Source organism: Hyperolius riggenbachi, chromosome 3, assembly GCF_040937935.1.
Source record: "Hyperolius riggenbachi isolate aHypRig1 chromosome 3, aHypRig1.pri, whole genome shotgun sequence".
NCBI lineage: Eukaryota > Metazoa > Chordata > Amphibia > Anura > Hyperoliidae > Hyperolius > Hyperolius riggenbachi.
The window spans coordinates 448,867,652-448,891,874 of NC_090648.1; the positions used below are offsets into that span (position 1 = coordinate 448,867,652).

The window sequence follows — 24,223 nt, forward strand, 5'->3', positions numbered from 1 at the left end:
ATAAAACGTGGAATTTAAAAAGTCATTTTAAGGAGAAGGAAGATGGATATGATAGTTTATTTCATTTGTTTCATCCTTTAAGGTTTCCTTTAAATATCCTCAGTTCTGTCCCATAAAAAAAATATAATAAAAATATATACAAAAATGTGAGATGTGTACTCACTTTTATGAGATAATCTAATCTAATCTAATCTATCTATCTATCTATCTATCTATCTATCTATCTATCTATCTATCTATCTATCTCTCCTTACAAAAGTGAGTATAACTCTCATATTTCTCTCTATATCTGGAGGAGGAAGAGTCAGAGTGTACTGTATTATTATTATTAGGCAAAAAAATACATAAGCATGAATGCAGAAATGTGTATCTCGCAGGCAAAGGTACTGCATCGGCTTCATGCACGATCACAAGGTTAAATATCATCCGGGTAGGCATCACGCATGTGTTAATCTTCAGTGCTGAAGCAGCGTGCATAAATTCCACTTTGACCTCCTAGTTAATCTGCATTCAGTCTGAGACGCTTTCTCCCTGACAGCAGCCTCGCTGTGTGTGTATGTGTGAGCGCGTCTCCTCTCTCCCCTTTGGCTTCTCTTTCTCCCCCCACCTCTCCCTCACCCCCCCTCACCCCCCCCCAGATCGCGGCTCTCAGAAGTGGTGTGCGGGTAGATGAGCTGTCCGGGGGGCAGGGGGGATCTGCCTGGGATTTCTTAAATCTTCCTCCTTCTCCTATGCCTGGCGGAATGCATCATTACAGCCAATGTACCTGCTAGGGGGTGGGGGACCATTCCATTCGCAACAAAGGGATTAAAAGAGAGGGGGGGACGAGAATGGAAGAGATGTGTTCACCAAAGAAGCCAAAATTTGGAAACAATGCGTTGCTCAGACTAACCACCTTCCACCACAAAATGATCGTGTGGATATTCTTGCTTCATTCTCTCATCCAATGGTAAGAGCTATCTGCTATCCTTAATTGCTGTGTAGCTTGTATGGTATATCTGATCTGTGCTAACTGCCTGTGTATAATATGTGTGGTATATATAGATATAGATAGAGATATATATATTTGTGTCTCATGCCATGTGTCACCCCTGAGATTGATTAATTGGCTGCATGTGTCGGTGTGAAGCACCTTAAATGATGGTTTACCATGGCAGGGGGGGTCTTCCCAATAAATAAATAATTAAAAGGCGCAGCACACGTACACACATCTGCAAATGGAGGCATTGATGTGATGCAGGGATACAGTCCACCCTTTGCCACACAACATGGCTGTGTGTGTGTGTGTGTGTATGTATGTGTGTGTGAGTATGTGTAGCAAGATATTCGGTTGTAATTGTGCACTCTTGATGATTGTGCATCCAGGCACAGGAGGGGGGCTTGGGGGGGAGGTTGAAAATTAGCATCCATATAGAGCATCACACACAGAAAAAAAAAAGCATAGGAACGTGTCAGATTCAGCAGCATCAGCACCAGGGACAGCGCACCATCCATCCACTTCTAGCAGGAGATAAGAGAAGGCTGTGTTTATTTTGCAGTTCATAAAACACAAAGGGGATGCTTATTCTTGTTTAACAGTTACCTGCCCTAATCAGGAGGCTGTAAAACTGCTGCTTTGCTATCTTTAAATCTGCCATGTTTCTCTTGCTCTCCCTCTACCTTTCCCAATCTGGCCAAGTGCACTGACTGTGAATCCTGCTGAGACAGCGAACACTATGGAGAAGAGTGCATTTGGCTAGCCGGGGATGAGTTGTGTTAGCTGCAATAGACTGCCAGGTCGTAATTGTGCTGATCTTGCATGCTGTTTCCTTCTTCCCCTTGGATGTGTTAATTAATGCTGCCATGAGTGTTTCCTTTTTAACCCTTTTAATAGCCCTTCCTGAAGTGGATTGGATGGTGGCTGCAATAACAACAACAAAAAAGAGTCTTGTGTAGCATACCAGCAAGCTGCCATGTTGAAATGCTCTATTAGAGAACTGATGACAGTGTTCCCAATGGTTATTCAGTAATCAGTAGTGACTGAGGATGTGTTCCTAGGTATAGGCTCTGGCCATGAAGAATCTGCTGACGTATGGAACCGATAATAACCATTCCTTTATTATCATCACGAGATTACCAGCTACGAAGCAGAGGATGCAATTTTTATTTTTAAAACAATGCATATTTTTTTTTTAATATGAACAAGAACCTAGTTCATTAACAGCACCGTGTTTTCATTTTATTTTTAGCGCTTTGTATAATGTAGCATAAATGTGTGGAGGCAGCAGCTCATTGTTTTTGATACAGGAGGTGAATTTGTCACACAGCTCAGAAGAATGGTGTATTTAATGCATTTTGTGTACGGTGGAAATTCAGAATAAGTCATCAGGCCAATTCCCCTTGCAAACTGGCAATCTAAACTCATTCAGCAATCAGCTTGGCTTAGTCCTATGCAATCCCGACAAAGGGGAATTCTATTAATTTTCCTGAGACTTTAAATGTATTTATGTGTGTGTTGTTAATGACATGCCCCATTATGATCAATGAAAGGTAGCTATCCCAGCAGACAAACACACAGACTGATGGATTCAAGCCTCATAGCGTAGGCCTATAAAGTGGGCCAGAACTCTTGCACAAGACAGAAGGAAAGCAGAGAAATGCTCCCATTATGTATCTAGAGAGTTTAACCTGTCTAATTACCCCTCATCTGTAATTTGATCCCTCAGCTGTGTCAGCTGGCTGCCTCGGCAGAGCAGCTAATTTGTAAACACAGAATGTTAAAGGACAACTGTAGTGAGAGGTACATGGATGCTGCCATATTTATTTCATTTTAAGCAATACCAGTTGCCTGGCTAGCCTGTTGATCCTCTGCCTCTAATACTTTCAGCCATAGGCCCTGAACAAGCATGCAGCAGATCAGGTGTTTCTGACATTATTGTCAGATCTGACAAGATTAGCTGCATGCTTGTTTCTGGTGCTACTCGGACACTACTGCAGCCAAATAGATGAGCAGAGTAGCCAGGCAACTGGTATTGTTTAAAAGGGAATACATATGGCAGCTTCCATATACCTCTCGCTACAGTTGTCTTTTAACCCTTTGTGTGCCTCTGTGAAAGCAGGAAGTAGACACACTGCAGATGTATTGCAAGATTTGTATCAGCTGTAACAAAGAAATGTTTTTCTTTCAAGGTTATTATGCTGTTGTGTATCTTTTAGAGGAGAGAGGAAGTTCTGAGTTCAAGTCCGCTTTAATGACGCAAATGTTTCAATGGTCCGAGTATCAATACATTTTGGTTACAGATGTCGTTTATTTTATACTAGTAGACCTAAGCCTGTATAAAAACGGGCTGTAGGTCTTTGTTCCTGGGCGCGCGTGCGCCCGCCACCCGCCGCGCACGCGCCCGCTCACCCGCCGTTGCCAGCTCACCCACCGCCGCACGCAACCGTCGCCCGCTCACCCGGCGCACATCCGGCCACCCGCTTACATGCCCGCTCGACTCCCTGGCCTCGTCCCCGGCCTCCTGTCTCTGGGTCTGTGCTGCGCACATGTGCAGTGGCCCAAAGCAAGGACAACACTACACAGAGACAGGAGGCACGGACACAGGGGTTTTATTATAGAGGATTTGCACACTGTAATGGCGTAAGTGTAAAGTGTTGTTCAGTTTTTTGCAGTCTTTGGTAAACTTTTGTACTTTTTGCTTGGTAGAGTACACAGAAGGATGAATCAGTGTGAGTGTGGGAAGACTGTGGTGCTAAACATAGAGCATGTTTCTTTAGAGTTTAAAGGGAACCTGAAGAGAAAGGGTAAGGCTGTTTCTAGCCTTTTTGTCACTCCAGGCAATAAATCCTGTCCCCTACTAGAGATGTAGCGAACGGTTCCAGGCGAACTTTGGTGGTTCGCGTTTGCCTGGAGCAGGCGAACTTTTGCGGAAGTTCGATTCGCCCCATAATGCACTATGAGGGTCAACTTTGACCCTCTGCATCACAGTCAGCAGGCACATTGTAGCCATTCAGGCTACACTAAACCCTGGAGCCCCCACCCCACCCTTATATAAGGCAGGCTCGCTGGCCATGACACTCACTCGTGTGCCTGCTGCAAATAGACAGACTAGGGAAAGCTGCTGCAGATTTTTTCTCCTAGGGAAAGATTAGTTAGGCTCTTGGCTTGCTCCTGGATGATTGTTATTGCTAAAATAGCACCCCTTAACAGCTCTTTTGAGAGCTAATGTTTTCCTGATGTCTTTTTTTTGTGTGTGTTGCTCACTGACACTGACATTATACAGCCCTATCTGTTGCAGCTGGACCTTGGTAATTGTTATTACTGTGCCAGCCAGACCCTGCCTAACTATCTATACTGGGACACCTACCTATGCCTACCTAACTACTGGGGCACCTACTTACCTATACGGGGACACCTACCTACCTACCTATACTAGGGGACATACCTATGCCTACCTACCTATACTGGGTCTCCTACCTATGCCTAGCTAACTACTGGGACACCTACTTACCTTTACAGGAACACCTACCTACCTACCTATACTAGGGGACCTACCTATGCCTTCCTACCTATACTGGGTCTCCTACCTATGCCTAGCTAACTACTGGGACACCTACCTATGCCTACCTACCTATACTGGGTCTCCTACCTATGCCTAGCTAACTACTGAGGCACCTACCTATGACTACCTACCTATACTGGGACTCCTACCTATGCCTACCTACTTATACTGGGTCTCCTACCTATGCCTAGCTAACTACTGAGGCACCTACCTATGCCTACCTACCTATACTGGGACTCCTACCTATGCCTACCTACCTATACTGGGTCTCCTACCTATGCCTAGCTAACTACTGAGGCACCTACCTATGACTACCTACCTATACTGGGACTCCTACCTATGCCTACCTACTTATACTGGGTCTCCTACCTATGCCTAGCTAACTACTGGGACACCTACTTACCTTTACAGGAACACCTACCTACCTACCTATACTAGGGGACCTACCTATGCCTTCCTACCTATACTCGGTCTCCTACCTATGCCTAGCTAACTACTGGGACACCTACCTATGCCTACCTACCTATACTGGGTCTCCTACCTATGCCTAGCTAACTACTGAGGCACCTACCTATGACTACCTACCTATACTGGGACTCCTACCTATGCCTACCTACTTATACTGGGTCTCCTACCTATGCCTAGCTAACTACTGAGGCACCTACCTATGCCTACCTACCTATACTGGGACTCCTACCTATGCCTACCTACCTATACTGGGTCTTCTACCTATGCCTAGCTAACTACTGAGGCACCTACCTATGACTACCTACCTATACTGGGACTCCTACCTATGCCTACCTACTTATACTGGGTCTCCTACCTATGCCTAGCTAACTACTGAGGCACCTACCTATGCCTACCTACCTATACTGGGACTCCTACCTATGCCTACCTACCTATACTGGGTCTCCTACCTATGCCTAGCTAACTACTGGGACACCTACCTATACCTACCTACCTATACTGGGTCTCCTACCTATGCCTAGCTAACAACTGAGGCACCTACCTATGCCTACCTACCTATACTGGGACTCCTACCTATGCCTAGCCAACTACTGGGACACCTACCTATGCCTACCTACCTATACTGGGTCTCCTACCTATGCCTAGCTAACTACTGGGACACCTACCTACGCGTACCTACCTATACTGGGTCTCCTACCTATGCCTAGCTAACTACTGAGGCACCTACCTATGCCTACCTACCTATACTGGGACTCCTACCTATGCCTACCTACATACAAGAAGATAATAAGGTCGTTGCTTCATTGTGGACAAACCAAATTTGATCAGCTGGACAGTCACTGTTGTTCTATCATTGAGCTACCACAGCCCGGCTACCATATGGGCTGGAAAACTGCCACGGCCTGCACTCTGGCCATGTTGCACCAGTCCAGCACCGCCGTCACTACGCTAACAGCTGTTTGCGGTGCGTTACACAGTGAGTTTGGTGTGTCAGTGTGGAGCAGTACTCTAATTACACTCCCTGATTGATGTATACACATGCCAGATGTTTGAAAGCACTTTAGGCCTGCAATTTAGCATTCATTGTGATTTCTGCCCTCTGCTTTGCGTCAAATCCAGATTTTCCCCTGGGACTTTTGGTGTCTATCCCACTCCGCCACCTGGGGGTCCAGGTGTTAGACCCCTTAAAAAATGTTTTCCATCACTTTTCTGGCCAGCATAATTTTTTCTATTTTTCAAAGTCCGCCTCCCCATTGAAGTCTATTGCGGTTCGCAAACTTTTACGCGAACCAAACCTTCCGTGGAAGTCCGCGAACGGGGTTCGCGAACCGAAAATCGGAGGTTCGCGACATCACTACCCCATATACTATAACTATGGTAGGGATTAAATTGTGAACTCCTCTGAGGACAGTCAGTGACAAGACTATGTAATCTGTAAAGTGCTGCAGAAGATGTGAGTGCTATATAAATACATAATAATAATATAGTAGGGACATTAGACCATAACTATGGTAGGATTAGACTGTAAACTCCGCTGAGGACAGTCTCTGACATGACTATGTGATCTGTAAAGTGCTGTAGAAGATGTGCTATATAGAAACATATTCATAATATAGTAGGACATTAGGCTATGATACGGTGACCATACGTCCCGCTTTACCCGGGACGCGTCCCGCCTTCGGGGGGGCGCTGTCCCAGGCTGCATGAGGTCCCGGGAAACGTCCCGCTTTTAGCAGCGGGACGTCCCGGCCTCGGGACTCTGGCCACCATACAATGAACTAGCCGCAGCGTCTACTAGATGCTGCGCTAGTTCATTCCCCGCAGCCCCGCTCCAGCCTGCAATGTTCTCCTCCAGCAGGCACAGGCAGAGCAGGGCTACGGGAAGATGGCGTCCGGAGGCGGAGCCTTGTATTGGAGACTATTTGTCTCCAGTACAGGGCTCCGTCTCCGGACGCCATCTTGCCGTAGCCCTGCTCTGCCTGTGAGAGGCTGAGCGGGAGATTGAACATCGTCCAGGCCAGGGGGAGCTGCACCTGAGGCACCAGAGGCCGGCTGCGTGAGGGGACGTCTTCTGCCAGGTGAGTAAATGCCTTTTCTTGCAGGTGAAGTGTTTGGCCGCATTGCGTGTATTTTGTACTGACATGTTTGCCCGCAGTGCGTTTATCTTGTACTGACATGTTTGGCCGCATTGCGTGTATTTTGTACTGACATGTTTGCCCGCAGTGCGTTTATCTTTTACTGACATGTTTGGCCGCATTGCGTGTATTTTGTACTGACATGTTTGCCCGCAGTGCGTTTATCTTTTACTGACATGTTTGGCCGCATTGCGTGTATTTTGTACTGACATGTTTGCCCGCAGTGCGTTTATCTTGTACTGACATGTTTGCCCGCAGTGCGTTTATCTTGTACTGACATGTTTGCCCGCAGTGCGTTTATCTTGTACTGACATGTTTGCCCGCAGTGCGTTTATCTTGTACTGACATGTTTGGCCGCATTGCGTGTATTTTGTACTGACATGTTTGCCCGCAGTGCATTTATCTTGTACTGACATGTTTGGCCGCATTGCGTGTATTTTGTACTGACATGTTTGCCCGCAGTGCGTTTATCTTTTACTGACATGTTTGGCCGCATTGCGTGTATTTTGTACTGACATGTTTGCCCGCAGTGCGTTTATCTTGTACTGACATGTTTGGCCGCATTGCGTGTATTTTGTACTGACATGTTTGCCCGCAGTGCGTTTATCTTGTACTGACATGTTTGCCCGCAGTGCGTTTATCTTGTACTGACATGTTTGCCCGCAGTGCGTTTATCTTGTACTGACATGTTTGGCCGCATTGCGTGTATTTTGTACTGACATGTTTGCCCGCAGTGCGTTTATGTTGTACTGACATGTTTGCCCGCAGTGCGTTTATTTTGTACTGACATGTTTGCCCGCAGTGCGTTTATTTTGTACTGACATGTTTGCCCGCAGTGCGTTTATGTTGTACTGACATGTTTGCCCGCAGTGCGTTTATTTTGTACTGACATGTTTGCCCGCAGTGCGTTCATTTTGTACTGACATGTTTGCCCCCATTGCGTTTATTTTGTACTGACATGTTTGCCCCCATTGCGTTTATTTTATGCTGACATGTTGCCCGCAATGCGATTATTTTGTGCTGAAATGTTGCCCATTGCGTTTATTTTGTGGTGTCTGGGGTAACTGTTGCTGCATGTATTATTTAATGGTCATAGTTGGCTGTGTTTGCTGCTTTGGGGTTATGGCATACTATTAAATAGCATCACACAGTTTCTGCACACCTATGATGTGAATCCACGTTTGACCACATCACAGCGTAAACACTGCTTTCTTATGCCTCGCTGTTGCATCATTCTGTTATCTCCGCCCATAGAATGTCATGACCACGCCCATTTTTCGCACGCGCTGCAGACACCAAATTTTTCGGCGCGGCGCGCTACGTGCGCCGCACCCCCTATTTTTCGACGCCCCCCCCTCCCCCCAATTCACCCCGTCTCAGGTTGAGCCTACAAAAATCTGGTCACTCTAGCTATGACTATGGTAGGATTACATTGTGAGCTCCTCTGAGGACACTCAGTGACATGACTATGTGATCTGTAAAGTGCTGGAGAAGATGGCAGTGCTATATAAATACATATTAATAATATGGTAGGACATTAGGCTATGACTATGGTAGGATTAGACTGTGAGCTCCTCTGGGGACAGTCAGTGACATGACTATGTACTCTGTAAAGTGCTGCAGAAGATGTAAGTGCTATATAAATACATAATAATAACATGGTAGGACATTAGACAATGACTATGGTAGAGATTAGATTGGGAGCCCCTCAGAGGACAGTCAGTGACATGACTATGTACTTTGTAAAGTGCTGCGGAAGTGCTATATAAATACTGTACATAATCATGTTTTGATAGGACATTACACTATGACTATGGCAGCCCACAGAGTATGGTAAGTCCTTACGTAAACTGTACTACTATCTAATGTTAAAGTACTTTATTGTTCAAGTTTTTCATACAGTTACAGTACATACCAGTAAGGCCCCATTTACACTTAATCAGTTGCTCTCAGTTATAACTGAAAGGACAACAGATTTTAAAAGTAATGCTCATGTTTCCCAATGGATCAGTTTACACTGTACACGTTTTAGAACCTGTACACACTGCTGCGCTTGTGCTGAGTTTTTAAAATCGCATGCAATTTTTAAATTGCAAAGCCTTCATGAAAATAGAAAAATCACATCGCACCAGTGTGTACAGGTCTTCACGATTATCATGATTTTTCAAAAGACCTTGCGATTAAAAAACGCATGCGATTTTAAAAGCGCAGCACAAGCGCAGCAGTGTGTACAGGCCCTTAACTGAAAGATTTTTCATAATGCACTGCTATGGAGAAGAAGAAAAACACGCGTACCAACTGATTACCAGTACCGTATATACTCGAATACGAGTCGACCTCGTGTATAAGTCGACCCCAATATTCAACCCTCTTAAGCTGGAATTTTGTATTGACTCAAGTATAAATCTACACAGCAAAGTTAATGGCTGCAGTTGGGGCTCAGGAGGTGTTAAAGACAGCACTGCATACAGTATTGCAGCCAAGTGCAGCCAATACCTCCTCCAGGCCACCAAGTGCTGCAAATATTCACGCCCTTTTATGCTGCTCAGTATTCTCCCTCCCTCTTTCCTTGTTAATTGTTGTGGCCAGGACTTTCAGACCTTTGCCTTCTTGGCATTTCCTTTCCTCAAAGTATCACTTACCACTTAGTACATTGCTGTAAATGGGAATGTCACTATTAGTACACATTACTCAGTGTGCTCAATGTTGCCTGTGACTCGTGTATAAGTCGACCTGTATACTTTTATGAAGTGAATCAGACCTAACTTTCTAGACTTTTACTCAAGTATATACAGTAAGTGTAAATGGGGCCTAAGAAAGGGGTTCATGTTAGGCCCAAGGCAAGGGTGATTAAAGTTTGGCTTCAGGTATAAATGTGGCCCTTAGGAATGGTACAGGATGCTGTGCCTGGTTGCAGCTGAAGAACACAAGAGCTAATTCATGAAAGTGGTGCCCAGGGGTCACCATATCTACAGGAGTTATTTAAAGTGTGTATGCTGCTTTACACGTAACATGTATACACAGGCTCTATTGGTGTTTCCAGTCAGGATGGAGCTTGATCCTGCGAGTAGCTCTGGCAGAAATGAGTGCTGTGCAGAGGCGTTTTTCTGGTATACAACAGCGAAGCACACTGTTCCTATAGGGATAGGGGACCTCATGGCGCATAATGGAACGCCTTCTGGCAGGTGAGGTAAACTAACTTTTAAAGTTCAATGTGCCAGATCTTATAATGACCTCGGGGAGGGGGGGGGGGGGGCACCTGCACCCACTCTAGATCCAATTACTTGTCTGAGCCATGCCTATGCGCTTTGAGTCTTATGTGAGAAAATCGCTTAACAAATGTTATTTGTTGTTGTAGATTATGCGCCGAGACGCCCACAGGTAGGGCTTTAAATATACCATAGGGGAACAAAAATCTACAAGTTGTGGATACCTGTTTCTTCTTTTTTCATGATACACACTCCTTCACCAACCCCCCCCCCCCCCACTCCTCTCCCCACCCTACAGTTACAGCACCATTTGTTTCCATTAGAAACAGGGTGTATGCATTGTCCACACAGCAGACATGGCTGAGAGCATACTAAACGTGCAGTTAAGAAACAATCATGACCATGTATGCCCAATATGCTCCCAGCAGTGGTTGCTACAAACAGCTATGTGGAGTGTGGAGAAAGAGGGCATGCAGAGTCGAAAAAAATCAGTGCTACAGTGGCAGCAGGGGAGGAAGGCCAAAGACAAGAAGGGGCCACAAAGTATCTGATGATATAAAGAATATGCACAGTGCTCACATTTTACTTTAAAGAGACTCTGTAACAACATCTTCAGCCTTATTTTTTCTATCCTATAAGTTCCTATACCTGTTCTAATGTGGTGTGTCTTACTGCAGACTTTCCTAGTTGCACAGTGGCTGTATTATCTCTGTGATATGATCTAATCTTCTTTCCTCTGACGGCTTTGTCGGGCTCAGGCACTCAGGCAGGAATGTGCTGCTCTGCTTGTGATAGGATAAAAGCTATACACACCCTCTCCACGCCTCCTGCAGGCTCTGTGTGAGTCACAGACTGAACTCCTCTGAGCCTATCACATGCCATGTCTTTTGTTTGTAAACACTGCCTAAAACTGGCAATTACAAGGTAGGATCTCATCAGGGAGTGGCAGAAACAGCACAGAGGGGCCCAGGAGAATATAATGAATAGAATGGTATGCTTTTTATTGTAAGAATTTTAGAGTACAGATTCTCTTTAAGAGCTTTAAAAGATGACTTCCACTAGTGACAGAGCCCTCATAAGAACACAGACCTGCTGCTACACTCCCAGCAAGTCACTATGCAGGCAACAAAGACTCACTGGGGCAGTCACACGTGCTGCATGTCCCATCTGCTACTCCTGGGTCCTGATCTCACTATGCTGTCCTGTCCTCAGGCTGGGAGCACATTCTGTGTTTGTCTGTTTTCTGAACAAGAGAACTGAGAACCAGTGTTATTTAATTGGCTAGTGCACACTTGAATGTGTTTTCCCAATGCAAATACAAAATGACAGCAGCGAAGCACTGCTTGCATTTTCTCTATCAATTACATTAGATTTTTGAGACAAAATGTGCATGTTTTCACACATACAGACACACATGGTGTGCAGAAAATGCATACAGAAAAATGCACACACAAAACTGACAGACAAGTGTGCTCCCAGCCTCAGCTTCTAATTACACTCACTCTATCCATCTCTGATGGAGCAGAACTGTCTCTGCAGACTTTTCCAGCATCACTGCAGTACACAGTACTTGGGAAGCGAAGAGGCTGGGGGCAGGGAGCTATACACAAGACTCTGCTGCACACTGAATAGGGACTGTCTACAAATCTTTGTCTATAAAACTTTGTATGATTCCTTAACAGTAGCTGAGCAGATGCAGTCATCAGAACAATTGTGCGGAGAGCAGAAAGCTTTTTTCTCTGCACCCCTAGTTGTCAGTCTCTCAGTTTTTTTTCCCTGGGCTGCTAGAAAGAGACTTTCTAGAAAGCTCTGCACTGGAGGTGACCACCTGTAGTGCCTGTGGTTTGAAATGCCTCTGAAGATGGATATGGAGGTAGATATGTTCATTTAATTTTTCCACAATACCAGTTACCTGCTAGTCCTACTGATCCTTCGCCTCTAATATTTTTAGCTATAAACCCTGAACAAGCATGCAGATCAGGTGCTCTGACTGACGTCTGACTGGATTAGCTGCATGCTTGTTTCAGGTGTGTGATTCAGACACTACTATGCAAGAATGATCAACAGGACAGCCTGACAAATTGAATTGTTTAAAAGGCAATACAATTGGCAGCCTCCTTCTCACTCCAGGTTCTACTCAGGTTACATATCTTGGTTTGTCTTTTTTTTTCTTCGTTCTCGTTGCTGATATTTTCCTTTTTATTGCCTTTTTATATAAAGCAGGGGTTTCAAACTCAAACACAAAAGTGGGAAGAAATTGAACACCGGGACCAAGTCACTTGCCGACATCAATCTACCTTACAAAGTTCCTTGGTGTCTAATAATCCCAACACGCGCGCACGCGCACACACACACACACACACACACACACACACACACACACACACACACACACACACACACACACACACACACACACACACACACACACACACACACACACACACACACACACACACACACACACACACACACACACTCCTGGTATCTAGTGGCCCTCCTCCTTACCCTTCTCCACATACAGTTCCCTGGTGTCTATTGGCCCCCTTCCCTAAGCAATTCCCTGGTGTCTAGTTACCCCCTCCCTCTCCAAATAATGTTTCCTGGTGTCTAGTGCTGTCCCTCTCCCTCTCCCATATGTCTTCCCTGGTGATTTAGGGATTCACTCCCGATATAGCTTTCCTGGTGGTCTAGACTGGGCCAAACATAATGCAAAGTGGGAAAACCTCTTGAGGGCCATACTTGATGGCTCTGTGGGTCAGACTTGGCCCATGAGCCATAGTTTGACATGTAGAGTAATGGTTGGTAATTAATAGCTCACTTTCAAACAATGACTACACCTCTGTGTTATATCTCCATTGAATGTCCAGTTATTGGCCACCTGAGTATTAGGTGATAAAACCTTTAAGGATTAGGTGACAAGCCAAACAGATTGACTAATATAGAATTCCGAATTGGAATCAATTTATTTTGGCCAAATAAGTTTGCTCTTACAGGAATTTGACTTCTTAGTTGCTTAATAGACACAGACAATGCTAAACAAGGGCAGAATTAAAAATATTACAAGCCAAGCACAGTATATGAGTTAAAATGAGTTTGAAGCGATAAAAAAATACTCACCTAAGGAGAGGGAAGGTTCTGGCTCCTCTAGAGCCTTCCCATTCCTCTCACGATCCGCTTGTTGCAGCACTGGCTCCCCCATTCAAATACCCCGCCGTGGGAGGCTCCATACTGCACATGGGCGAGAATGTGTGCTCGCGCATGCTCAGTATAGAGCGGTCCCTCTTCAGGAGCACTTGGGCTCCCACAGACTTCTGAAGCCTCCCGAAGCAGCAGAGAGCAGTCTCTGACCCATCGGTCACAGACTGCTAAGGGGAGCCAGCACTGGAACACGGGGACCGTGAAAGGAATGGGAAGGCTCTATAGGACCCAAAGCCTTCCCTCTCCTTAGGTTAGTATCTGTTTTCGTTTTGTTTGTTTTTTTAAATTTCGCTTCAGACTCCCTTGAAAATGGTAGCAAACAGGGTGAGAAGCGTTCATTTTCAGTTCTGTGCTGTAATGCTTTCAAGTCCTAACGGTTCCGCATTAAACATAGTTACCGCCTCAGGGAAGACGCTGTTCTGTGCATGGACTTTTTTGTTGTGACTGACGGTTATTTCACACTTGGTTGATGAAGCAGTGATTTGTAAATTCCCTCTACTAATATGTTCCATTAAAGTCAATCTTCGAGTTAAAAGTTCTATCTATGTGATGTCAAAGAAATAATAAAATATACTCTAGAAATACCTCAAGGCTTATATTCTGCTTGGCTGATAGCTATCATTGCTTCCACAAAGGTCTTATGAGTCCTCCAGTGTTTTCCGACTGTCTAGGCAGCATTAGCCTTGTTGTATTGTGTGTGACAAAACTGCATCTTTAAGCAGAGAAAATTAAGACCAGCGGAGATTCGTCTTCGTAAACATTTCCTTTTTTTTTCCCTAGGATTTTTGTGTTTGTACCCTTTCCAATCCTTGCGACACGGCCAGGTATTTTTTTTTTTTTTGGTAGAAGATACCAATGTGACCCCACTCCATGCTTCCACTGCATTTAGCATTTCCTGGCGGGAAACAAACAAACAAACAAACATAAAACGGTTTTGCCATATTCCAACGATTTTAGCATGGTCAGACTTCAGAGATGTGTGGAACATTCACGTCAACAACGTGTGGAAATTTTTTTTCCTAATGACCAAGGAGATACAGGTGGTGAGAATATGGTTTTGCTATCTAAGGTGTAGCTTCTGTAGACTGTAGGTTGCAGTGTTGACATAGATGGGAAAGATAGCTGACTCGTAGGGCCCTTTTCCACTAGCGCGATTGCGTTTGCTGAATCACAAAAGCGCAAATCACTAGCGATTTTAAAATCGCTAGGGTTTGCTAAATAACATAGGAATCGCGGCAGGTTATTTCCACTACCGCAATTCGATTTTTACACAAACGCGTTCGCGCGGCGGAGCTATTATTGCCGCAAATTTGCTATGCCCTGCAGTGCTTAGCAAAATCACAAACGCTATCACCAGCAAAAAAAAAGGATTTTGCTGAATTGCAATCGCTAGCGTTTAGCGCTAATGCTAGCGATTGCAAGTGGAAAAGGGCCCTAAGGGCTTGTTCACACCGCGAGCGTTTTTTGTTTATTTTTAAGCGCTGGGCATTTTTAAAATTGCTTTAAAAGCGCTAGTACAATGTTGCTCAATGTGAGTGTTCTCACATGAGCGATGACATTTCTTTCCGAGCGCAGACACGAGTCCTGCACCATTTCCTGAGCGTTTGCGCTTCAATGTAAAGTATAGGAAAATCGCTAAGCATTCTAAAAAGCGCTTTGAAAAATGATTTTGTGAGCGCATCTGCTCACAATGTATATTAGAAACTTTCAGTTCCAGGTCAAAGCGTTCACTTCCTGATTGTCTTCAGGAAGAAAATCTCAAATTGCCGAACAGAAGCGCAAATCGCTCTGAATGCACAGGGAAAAGTGCTCACAGAAGTGCTCAGCCATTACGCTGGCGATTTGTAATGTAAACAAGGCCAAATCGGTCATTACAGGGCAAAGAGCTATTATGTGCCAAACAGAAACTTGTCAAGATATTTGTTGTTTGGTCATGGAAACTTCATAAACTATTCAATCGCATTGGGGGCCTTGGGACAGAGGGGCGCCCTGAGGAGCTCTCCCTCAACCACAGTATTAGCTCTTTATTGGTCCTGTGCTGATAATAATCACTTCTATAGACGCTTTGAATAGTATTAATCATTAACAGACTGTTCCGCCTCCCCTTCTTGCACCTCTGGCACTGTGGTTGTCCTTGGCAGGTTTTGGTGCACCGTATCACTTGTTATGCATAGAGTGCTTGGGATCCCCAATGTAAAACTGGCACTGGGGCCCATAGCTTCTTAGCGATGCCACTGTTAGTACACCTGTCTGCAATTGAGACTTCTAAATATAGAACCTGGTTAGGCATATGGAAGTTCTTCACAGATGAATATCTGAGAGACATCTAACAGAAAGTAGGGTAAAGGTTCCCATACATCTAGCGAGTTGGCAGCCATAAATCAGGCGACGTGGCGGCTGATCAACCATCTAATTTGTTTATTATTGAATTGGATGAAAATTGGTGCCGCAAAGTGCATGCCCGATCGACGATGCAATCAATTTCAGGCCATGTAGATCGGACATGCTGCAAGATGTCGGGCCATCGCGGTCAATCGGGTGCATGGCGGTATGTTGGGACGAGCGATGAAACCCCTGGTGCTATCCCCCTAATGTTAAATTTGCCTCCTGGTTTCTGGTGCATTATACTTTACCTGTCTGCATCTGCCGCTGGCTCTGCACTCCACCGCAATCTCCATCCATGCGCCGCACATGGTTGTCAGAGTAATGTGGGCGTGTGTGTGATGTCACACACGTATATGCCGGCAACCATGTGGGTGGGGCACGTGAATGGACGGAGGACAGGTAAAGTATAGTGCAATAGGCACTAGGGGGGGGGCACATGTAAAATTAGGGAGGGGGCAGTGTCGGGCTGGCAATGTGGAAGATGCGGCATCACAAGGCAGATTCACAGATTTCATGTTGAAGTTGATTGGGAATTGGCCTGTGGTATATGGTCAGGCAACAGATCTCTCTGATCAAATTCAATAAGAGGGGGATCTGTCTCTTGGCCGATCTGCCCATACATCGTCTGATGTATATGGGCACCTTAACTTTGCCAACAAATAGAAAAGACAAAGATAGCTCACTCTGTAACTTTTGAAGTAGAAAAGATACAGCCAGCCGTAAAATGTTCTCACCGATCCAGTGGCTGGTTGACCTGTACGGGTGTGGCAGCATCCGAGCTTGCATATGGGTCTTCCAGCCACTGGATCAGGTGAGGACATTCCACGTCTGGATGGCTCTTTTCTACTTCTAAAAAAGTGTTTTCTCTTTGTCTTTTCTATTGTTATCGCAGCTACACTGGTGCGGAATACAAGAGCAGCACCGTAATTCCCTGATTTTACCCTACACTCTCTGATTACTCCCTAGGTATATCCTAGAGTCCTTCAATGAAATTTCTTCAAAAAAAGACTGAGACAGCAATAAATGAAACTGCTCACAGCAACCTTAGAGGTGGATAGTGCATCAGGCCCCACATATCACATCTACGGTACTTCTGTGCTTGAAGAGAGTTAACGTCTTGCATTTAAAAACAATACAAATAAAAGCCTTCAGGCTGGGTGCACACATAGCAGGAATGCTAGCATTGCGTAAAACGCTGCTTTTTGCCGCTAATGGAAGTCTATGGGCCGCAGGAAAAAACGCATATGCGTTTTGTATGTGTTTTCAAACCTGCGTTTCTAAAACCAGGTTTTGTTGCATAATATTCATAGATGCATCAAAAACGTACATAATGAAAGTCAATGGGAACGCAATGGTATGTGTTTTCATATGTGGCTTTTCCCAAAAATATTTTATTTTCCCTTTTTTTCCGCTTCCTGTTTTCTTCCTAGTGATTTGCATAAATGGAAATATAAAAACACATCTATGCGAACCGCAAACGCATTAAAATGCACGCGAAACGCATCGCAAATGCACAAAAAATGCACACAACATTAGCATAAAACATGACATAAAACGCAGCCTTTCACGCTATGTTATGTGTGCTCCCAGCCTCAAAGTGCTGTACCTAAATTCAACAAACGCTACATCCTCTGCACATTTGGGTATTTTGGACTGTTGACGTTATGTACAGTTTCTAGTTGTAGGCGATGCTTTATGTGTCAGTAGTGGAGTTTATCTAGCTACCCAATAAAAAAGCTGAGTAAATAACTACAGGGCCAAAAGCCCGAAACAGGCTGTCTACATGTGGGGTGGTGTGGCTGTGTAATATTAAAAGCTATAGGCTTGCTATACACCAGCAGTTCTGGATGCTTGCTTTGCTTACACGGGCAAAAATAAATAATTTGCCTATTCAGTAGTGGTGCATTGTGGGTACCTACAAATGTTCACTTATAGCTGAATTATTGCAAATGTCCTTCTGCTTTAAGAAGGCACATTCCACCAAGCACTGCTTATTAGTAGGAGGGCTTTTTGGTCTCTTTTATCCCCCTATACATTCCTAGTGGTTTGGGTCACCCTGAGCTGCTTGGTTACTTTCTACATAACTACAGTAGGTGACTAGCAACAACATGTGCATAACATACAGGGTCAAATGTGTCAGAGGAATAGATGCTTTATTGAAGTAATTGGGAATTCATGTTTCACAAAAGTTTCCATAAATTTAACGAGTGGAAAGAGCTGTAACTATAGCAGATTTCTGTCCTGTCTGGATATTTTGCAGCTTATCACTGGGAATTACAAACATAAGGAGAACATGTAAAGTGCTCTTTTCAGTGGTTGAATGAGAGCATTTAAAGTAATTTCTGAGCATCCACAACAACAATAAACAACGTTTTTAAAAACCCTTTTTTATACCATGGGACTCAAAGCGCATAAGCATGTCTCAGACCAGTATTTGGTCGAATGGTAAATTTTGATACAGAGGAGGAATTCTACAAGTCAGCAAATGCCAGGCTAAACAGGTAGCTTTTCAGTCTGGGTTTAAATAACTCCAAGAATGAGGCTGTCTTTACTGAGTGTAACTAATCAGCTCAGGGTGACCCAAACTACTAGGAATGTATAGGGGGATAAAAGGAACCAAAAAGCCCTCCTACTAAAAAAGCAAAGATTGGTGTAATTGCCTTCTTAAAACAGAAGGAAATTTGCAATAATTCAGTTATAAGTGAACATTTGTGGTTACCCACAATGCACTACAACTAAATATGCAAATTATCCCTTTTCGCCCTTGTAAGCCAAGCAAGCATCCAGAACCGCTGGTGTATAGCAAGCTTATAGCTTTTAGTTTTACACAGCCATATCAAACCCACATGTAGACAGCCTGTTTCGGATTTTTGGTCCTCATCAGTACATGGCAGGGATTGATAAGGCTGTATGAAATAGGGCTTGGACCAGTACAACAGAGTAACCAAGCAGCTCGCATATTTAGTGGTAGTGCATTGTGGGTAACCACAAATGTTCACTTATAACTGAATTATTGCAAATTTCCTTCTGTTTTAAGAAGACAATTACACCAAGCTTTGTTTTTTTAGTAGGAGGGCTTTTTGGTTCCTTTTATCCCCCTATACATTACTAGTAGTTTGAGTCACCCTGAGCTGCTTGGTTACTCTGTTGTACTGGTCCAAGCCCTATTTCATACAGCCTTATCAATCCCTGCCATGTACTGATGAGGACCAAAAGTCTGAAACAGGCTGTCTACATGTGGGTTTGATATGGCTGTGTAAAACTAAAAGCTATAAGCTTGCTATACACCAGCGGTACTGGATGCTTGCTTAGCTTACAAGGGTGAAAAGGGATAATTTGCATATTTAGTGGTAGTGCATTGTGGGTAACCACAAATGTTCACTTATAACTGAATTATTGCAAATTTCCTTCTGTTTTAAGAAGACAATTACACCAAGCTTTACTGAGTGTGGTAGGGAATTCTTGAGGGCAGGATGACAGAAAGCTCTGGCTTCAAAGGTTTTGAGGTGCACTTTGGGAGTGACCAAGTTTATGGATCCTTCTGATCCGAGCTTGTGAGAGGTATGGTGCAGTTTAAGCAAGTCCTTCATGTATCCATGGCCCTAATTGTGTAGGGATATGAATGTCAACACACCTGAACTAAAAAATCCCATAAACTCTGTGGCCCCTATTCGTGACCAGCCTCTCCTCCATCTTGTAGCTTGTCCCCTGTTCATCCCTGAAGTACGCATGCTTTGTCCACTCTTTGCTCCCTCTTTGTGTGTGCTCCTCTATGGCTGTGTAGTTTAGCCACAGCTGTGTGCAGGAGCAGGACCATCCTGTATATTCAAGGTTACAAATGTTTCCAAATCATGCATTCCCAGAATGCTGTTGGCCATGGCTGACAGCCATTCAGGAACATGATCAAAGAGGACATGCAAAGAGTATGCGCCTTTTCTCCAACTAGGTTCAGTTGGAGCTTTGAATGGGCACATAGCTCAAAGATGAAGGGGAGGCTGACTGTGATAAGATTCATCACAGCAGAAACATTTATGATTATATTGGAATGCTTTCAATGCAGGGTCAGGTGTAGATTACATAATAAACACAAAGTAGTGGGTAAATGGAATATGATTTTGTGGCTAATAATTCCGCTTTAAATGTCCCTGCCAGTGCTGATGATTTTTGACAGTTTGATAACAGTGCCTCACTAATGATGAACCATAAGAACTAGCAAGAGATATGACACTCTAATGTCAGATAATACCAGCACAAAAGCTGCAGTGGTACAACTTAATTTGTAGGCTACTAAACAAAAAAGTATAAAAGAGCACACAATGTGACAATATAATACAATATAGTAGAGGCCTGTGCGGCCTATGAGCCTGAATATAAACACCAAAGAATCGGTGGAGCGCTTTCCTGTTGGTAAATACAATGGATAGTAGTAAAATAAGGGACAGGCTCAAAAGCTAAATCTGCTCTGCACAGCGCGCCACCTGACTGCATTGAATGCAGTCAGGTGGCGCGCTATGCAGAGCAGATTCGGCCTAAATCGACTGGAGACACACTGTGGAGGAGGTTTTCCGGAGAGGCTGAGGGGTGGCCAATACCCCTGATGTGTAGACGGGCCCAGTTAGGCCTCATCATCTGGTGAGTCAATCCACATAGGGGGGTGGCATGTCAATGACACTCACCCACATATGAACTGTGTCTATTGCAACCTCTGTGAGATCCTCTGAAGCTATTTTGACTCTATTGAGTGTGGGACTGGACTTTTGAGCACGTTTCCTTATTTTAATTTGTAGGCTAGTCACAAACTGTTGAATTTAGGCTTGATTAGACAAGCGATGGATAGTCCCTGATGGAAATACAGAATAGGAAGTACCAACTGATGCATTGGAGGTCACTAAGCCATTCCTTACAAAACTGGCAAAGGCCCCTGAGACTCGGGCAATCTGCCATGCACGTTATGTGTCACTGTAGCGGCAGTGCCAAGAAAGTACTTTCCTACTGTAAATTAAGAGCTAGAGAACTTATAGGTGGGCAGCAGAGGCTGCATTCTTGAAAAACAACTCAGAACATGGGTGAAAATAGTAAATATGCAGGTTAATTGTTCCATACACAGGATACTCAAGAAACTGGCTCTGAACCGGCATGGGAAGCCAAAAAACATCTAGTTTAGATCTTTAACTATGACCTTTGTATGTAATTATAACAATTTTTTATCACTTTTGAGCCTTGTTCACACTCTAGATACTCTGCTTCTGACATGTTGTGCTGTAGCCAAACACACAGCTATAGCCAAACAGCTTGTCGGTACAGTCTTTTGTTTGTAAAGTAGAAAGCAGTGAAAAATCGGCACTAGACACTGATTGGTAGCCTATGGTGGGGTCCAGGTGGACAACTCACTGTGCCTCTGGGTAAAGAGTTCATCAGCAAACAGGAGAAAAGCAGGGTCCGGGCACCAGACACGTTGCAAAAATCACCAATTGATTTCATCCCACCACACAAATACAGATAACGGCTGGTCTGACAGCTGTTTCGCAAAAAACACACTTGCTTCTTCAGAGAGGAAGAAGTGCTTGTTGGTATAGTGTTTGTTCCTTGAAGTGTTGCCCTTACTATTTATTGATCTTCAGCTCCCTGAGGAGTAAGTAATAATTGTGCACGTATCTGTAGGTTCACTTTAGGATATATTAGGAAAGAAACTGGCAAATTATTTTTGCTGCCAGATGGGAATATTTCTGCTTGCTTTCCGTCTCACCTGGCTCACAGACAACAGAAAGTGATGTAAGTGAATCTATCTGTTCAGGCAAATAACACAAACAGACGTGTGATTCCCAAGCTGGCCAGTGCAAATGAAATTGCAGTGAGCGGCAAAACGCATACATATCTACAAGCACAGGGTTGTAGTGGATAGCACTCTTTCCTTGCAGTGCTGGGTCCCTATTTTGATTCCCAGCCAAGGCACTATCTGCATGAAGTTTGTATGCTCTCCCTGTGTCTGCGTGTGATTTCTCTGGGCATTCTGGTTTCCTCCCACATTCCAAATACATATAGCAAAGCTAATTAGCTTCCCTAGACTACGCTGGACATATAGTATGCCTACGGTAGGGATTAGATTGTGAGCTCTTATTATTATTTGGTATTTATATAGCTCCGGCATCTTCCGCAGCGCTGAACAGAGTGCATTGTTTTGTCACTTAATTGTCCCTCAGAGGGGGTCACAATCTAATCCCTACCATAATCATATGTCTATGTATGTATCGTGTAGTGTATGTATCGTGGTCTAGCCTCAATTCAGGGGGAAACCAATTTTGGATGTGGGAGGAAACAGGAGTGCCCAGAGGAAACCCATGCAGACGTAGGGAAAACATACAAACACCATGCAGATAGTGCCCAGGCTGGGATTCGAACCAGGGATCCAGGGGTGCAAGGTGAGAGTGTTAATCTCTATGCTACCATGCTGTCCCTCTTATGACCCATACTCACGGGCTACAAATATCGCCGCAACACGCGGCGCGCACGTGTTGCAGCAACAGGTCGCCCGTGAGTATGCGGCGTTGCACGGGCGCGCACCCCGAACTGTCGCTCGTCGCTGATGTCGCCGGGCGATTGAACCGCTCAATCGCCTGGCGACAGTCGCCGCCACAACTCCGCCGCAACTGTCGCTAGTCCGCGTGAGTACGCGGACTAGCGACAGCAACTAGATAAGTAATACATTGGGCTTCCGGCGGGGGGAGGCGCAACAGCGACAGCTTCCGCTGCATCAGTTCCCCCCAGGTCCGTGTATATGCGGAGGGACCTGGCGACGAGCTGTCGCCGGCCTGTCGCGCACACGCTCACGTGTGCTGGCGACAGGCCAAAAAGTTGCCCGTGAGTATGGGCCATTAGGGGCGGTTAGTGACATGACTATGTACTTTGTACAGTGCTGCTGAAAATGTTGGTGCCATATAAATACTACATAATAATAATGTGTACATAGGCCATATGACAAAACGTGCTGTAATCAAAACTACCTGTCACAGTCTCCATGGATGCATTTTCCCACCCAGAAAATCAAAGCATTCTCCTGTTATTTTATTTTCCTTCCAATATGTCTGGCCTGGCATAAAACTGTGGTTATATTGCTTTATTGCCATCTCAAGTCTTAGAACCTTAACACTGTAGTGTCAAAACCTCTCATCACCTTATACAACATAGCGATATGTCATCAAAACCGTTGCAGACGTGATGACAACCTTGATGACACCTCGAGAAGAGATCTTCTAAAATCAGACATTTCTAGAATGCCATGCTAGACAGGTGACTTATGCAGTCAACAGCCACATACCTGCCATAGTAGACAGAAAGACATGTGGTAGGTTCATTCTTGGTCCTATCACTGAAAAAATGAAAACAATGAGAATAGGATAGAAAAACTGAAAGAGGCACCATAGTGACATATACTGTAGTAGATTGTGATAAGTTATTCAGAATACCCTCTTGCATGTTAATTATCCTGGTTTCAGCATCAGAAACACTTCCTATATATAGCTGTATATTGGTAGAGCATTCTGGGAAACGAGGTGTTGTTTCTACTGACTTGAAACACACAGTAACCATAAACACAAATAAGGTCCTTTGGGTGCTGCAATCGGCAGCTGCCTAATAGACACTTGTGTTAAATTTCAGCTATTGGGCACCCAATGGGAATATACAGTTAATGGTTGTATCCGATCCTCTACAACTATCAGTAGTTAGGATTAGGCATTAGGTGGGGAGTTAGGGTTAGGCACTAACTAAAAGCAAACCTGAAGCGGAAAAAAAAGTATGAGATAATAAATGTTATGTGAAGTACGGATAATGAATAGAACATTAGTAGCTAAGAAAAGAGTCTCATATTGTTATTTTTAATTATATAGCCTTTTTTTATATTTTTTTTTTAAATAACATTATAACACACTGTTGCTGTTACAGTTTTAAAACCGCACTCTGACTTTTAAGCTATAAAGCAAAGGAGAAATAATGACCATTTGTACTCTCCGGCAGTAAAACCTTATCTGTCTTTTGCTGTTTCTTGGCCTTTGAATTGCTTTTTAAAACAGTACTGTGTTCAGCTCAGTGGTTTGAATGTCTCACTGAAGCTCTTTTGCATTGATAACAACTGAAGTTTTTTAACTCTTCCTGTACTGGAAAACAATATAAGACTATTTTCTTTGCTACTAATGTTCTATTTCTTAGCTATACTACACATACAATTCCTTATCTCATAAGTTTCTTTTCGCCTCAGGTTTGCTGTAAGAGTTAGGCATGGGGGGGG

General features: G+C 44.2%; 1 protein-coding gene and 1 long non-coding RNA gene across 3 annotated transcripts in view; one reads left to right on the forward strand and one right to left on the reverse strand.

Annotated features, from left to right (window-relative positions):
• Positions 1–523: 523 nt before the first annotated feature.
• Positions 524–24,223, forward strand: part of LOC137564229 (gamma-aminobutyric acid receptor subunit gamma-2) — a 217,733-nt gene continuing 194,033 nt past the window's right edge. For both annotated transcript variants that reach the window (XM_068277824.1, XM_068277825.1), the window contains exon 1: positions 524–949. In XM_068277824.1, the coding sequence (XP_068133925.1) occupies positions 831–949 (119 nt within the window). In that variant the 5' untranslated portion in view covers positions 524–830. The remainder of the gene's footprint in view (positions 950–24,223) is intronic.
• The window catches only part of LOC137564230 (uncharacterized), a 28,083-nt gene continuing 17,990 nt past the window's right edge, over positions 14,131–24,223 (reverse strand). The window contains exon 3 of the long non-coding RNA XR_011030561.1: positions 14,131–14,449. This is a non-coding gene — a long non-coding RNA (uncharacterized lncRNA). The remainder of the gene's footprint in view (positions 14,450–24,223) is intronic.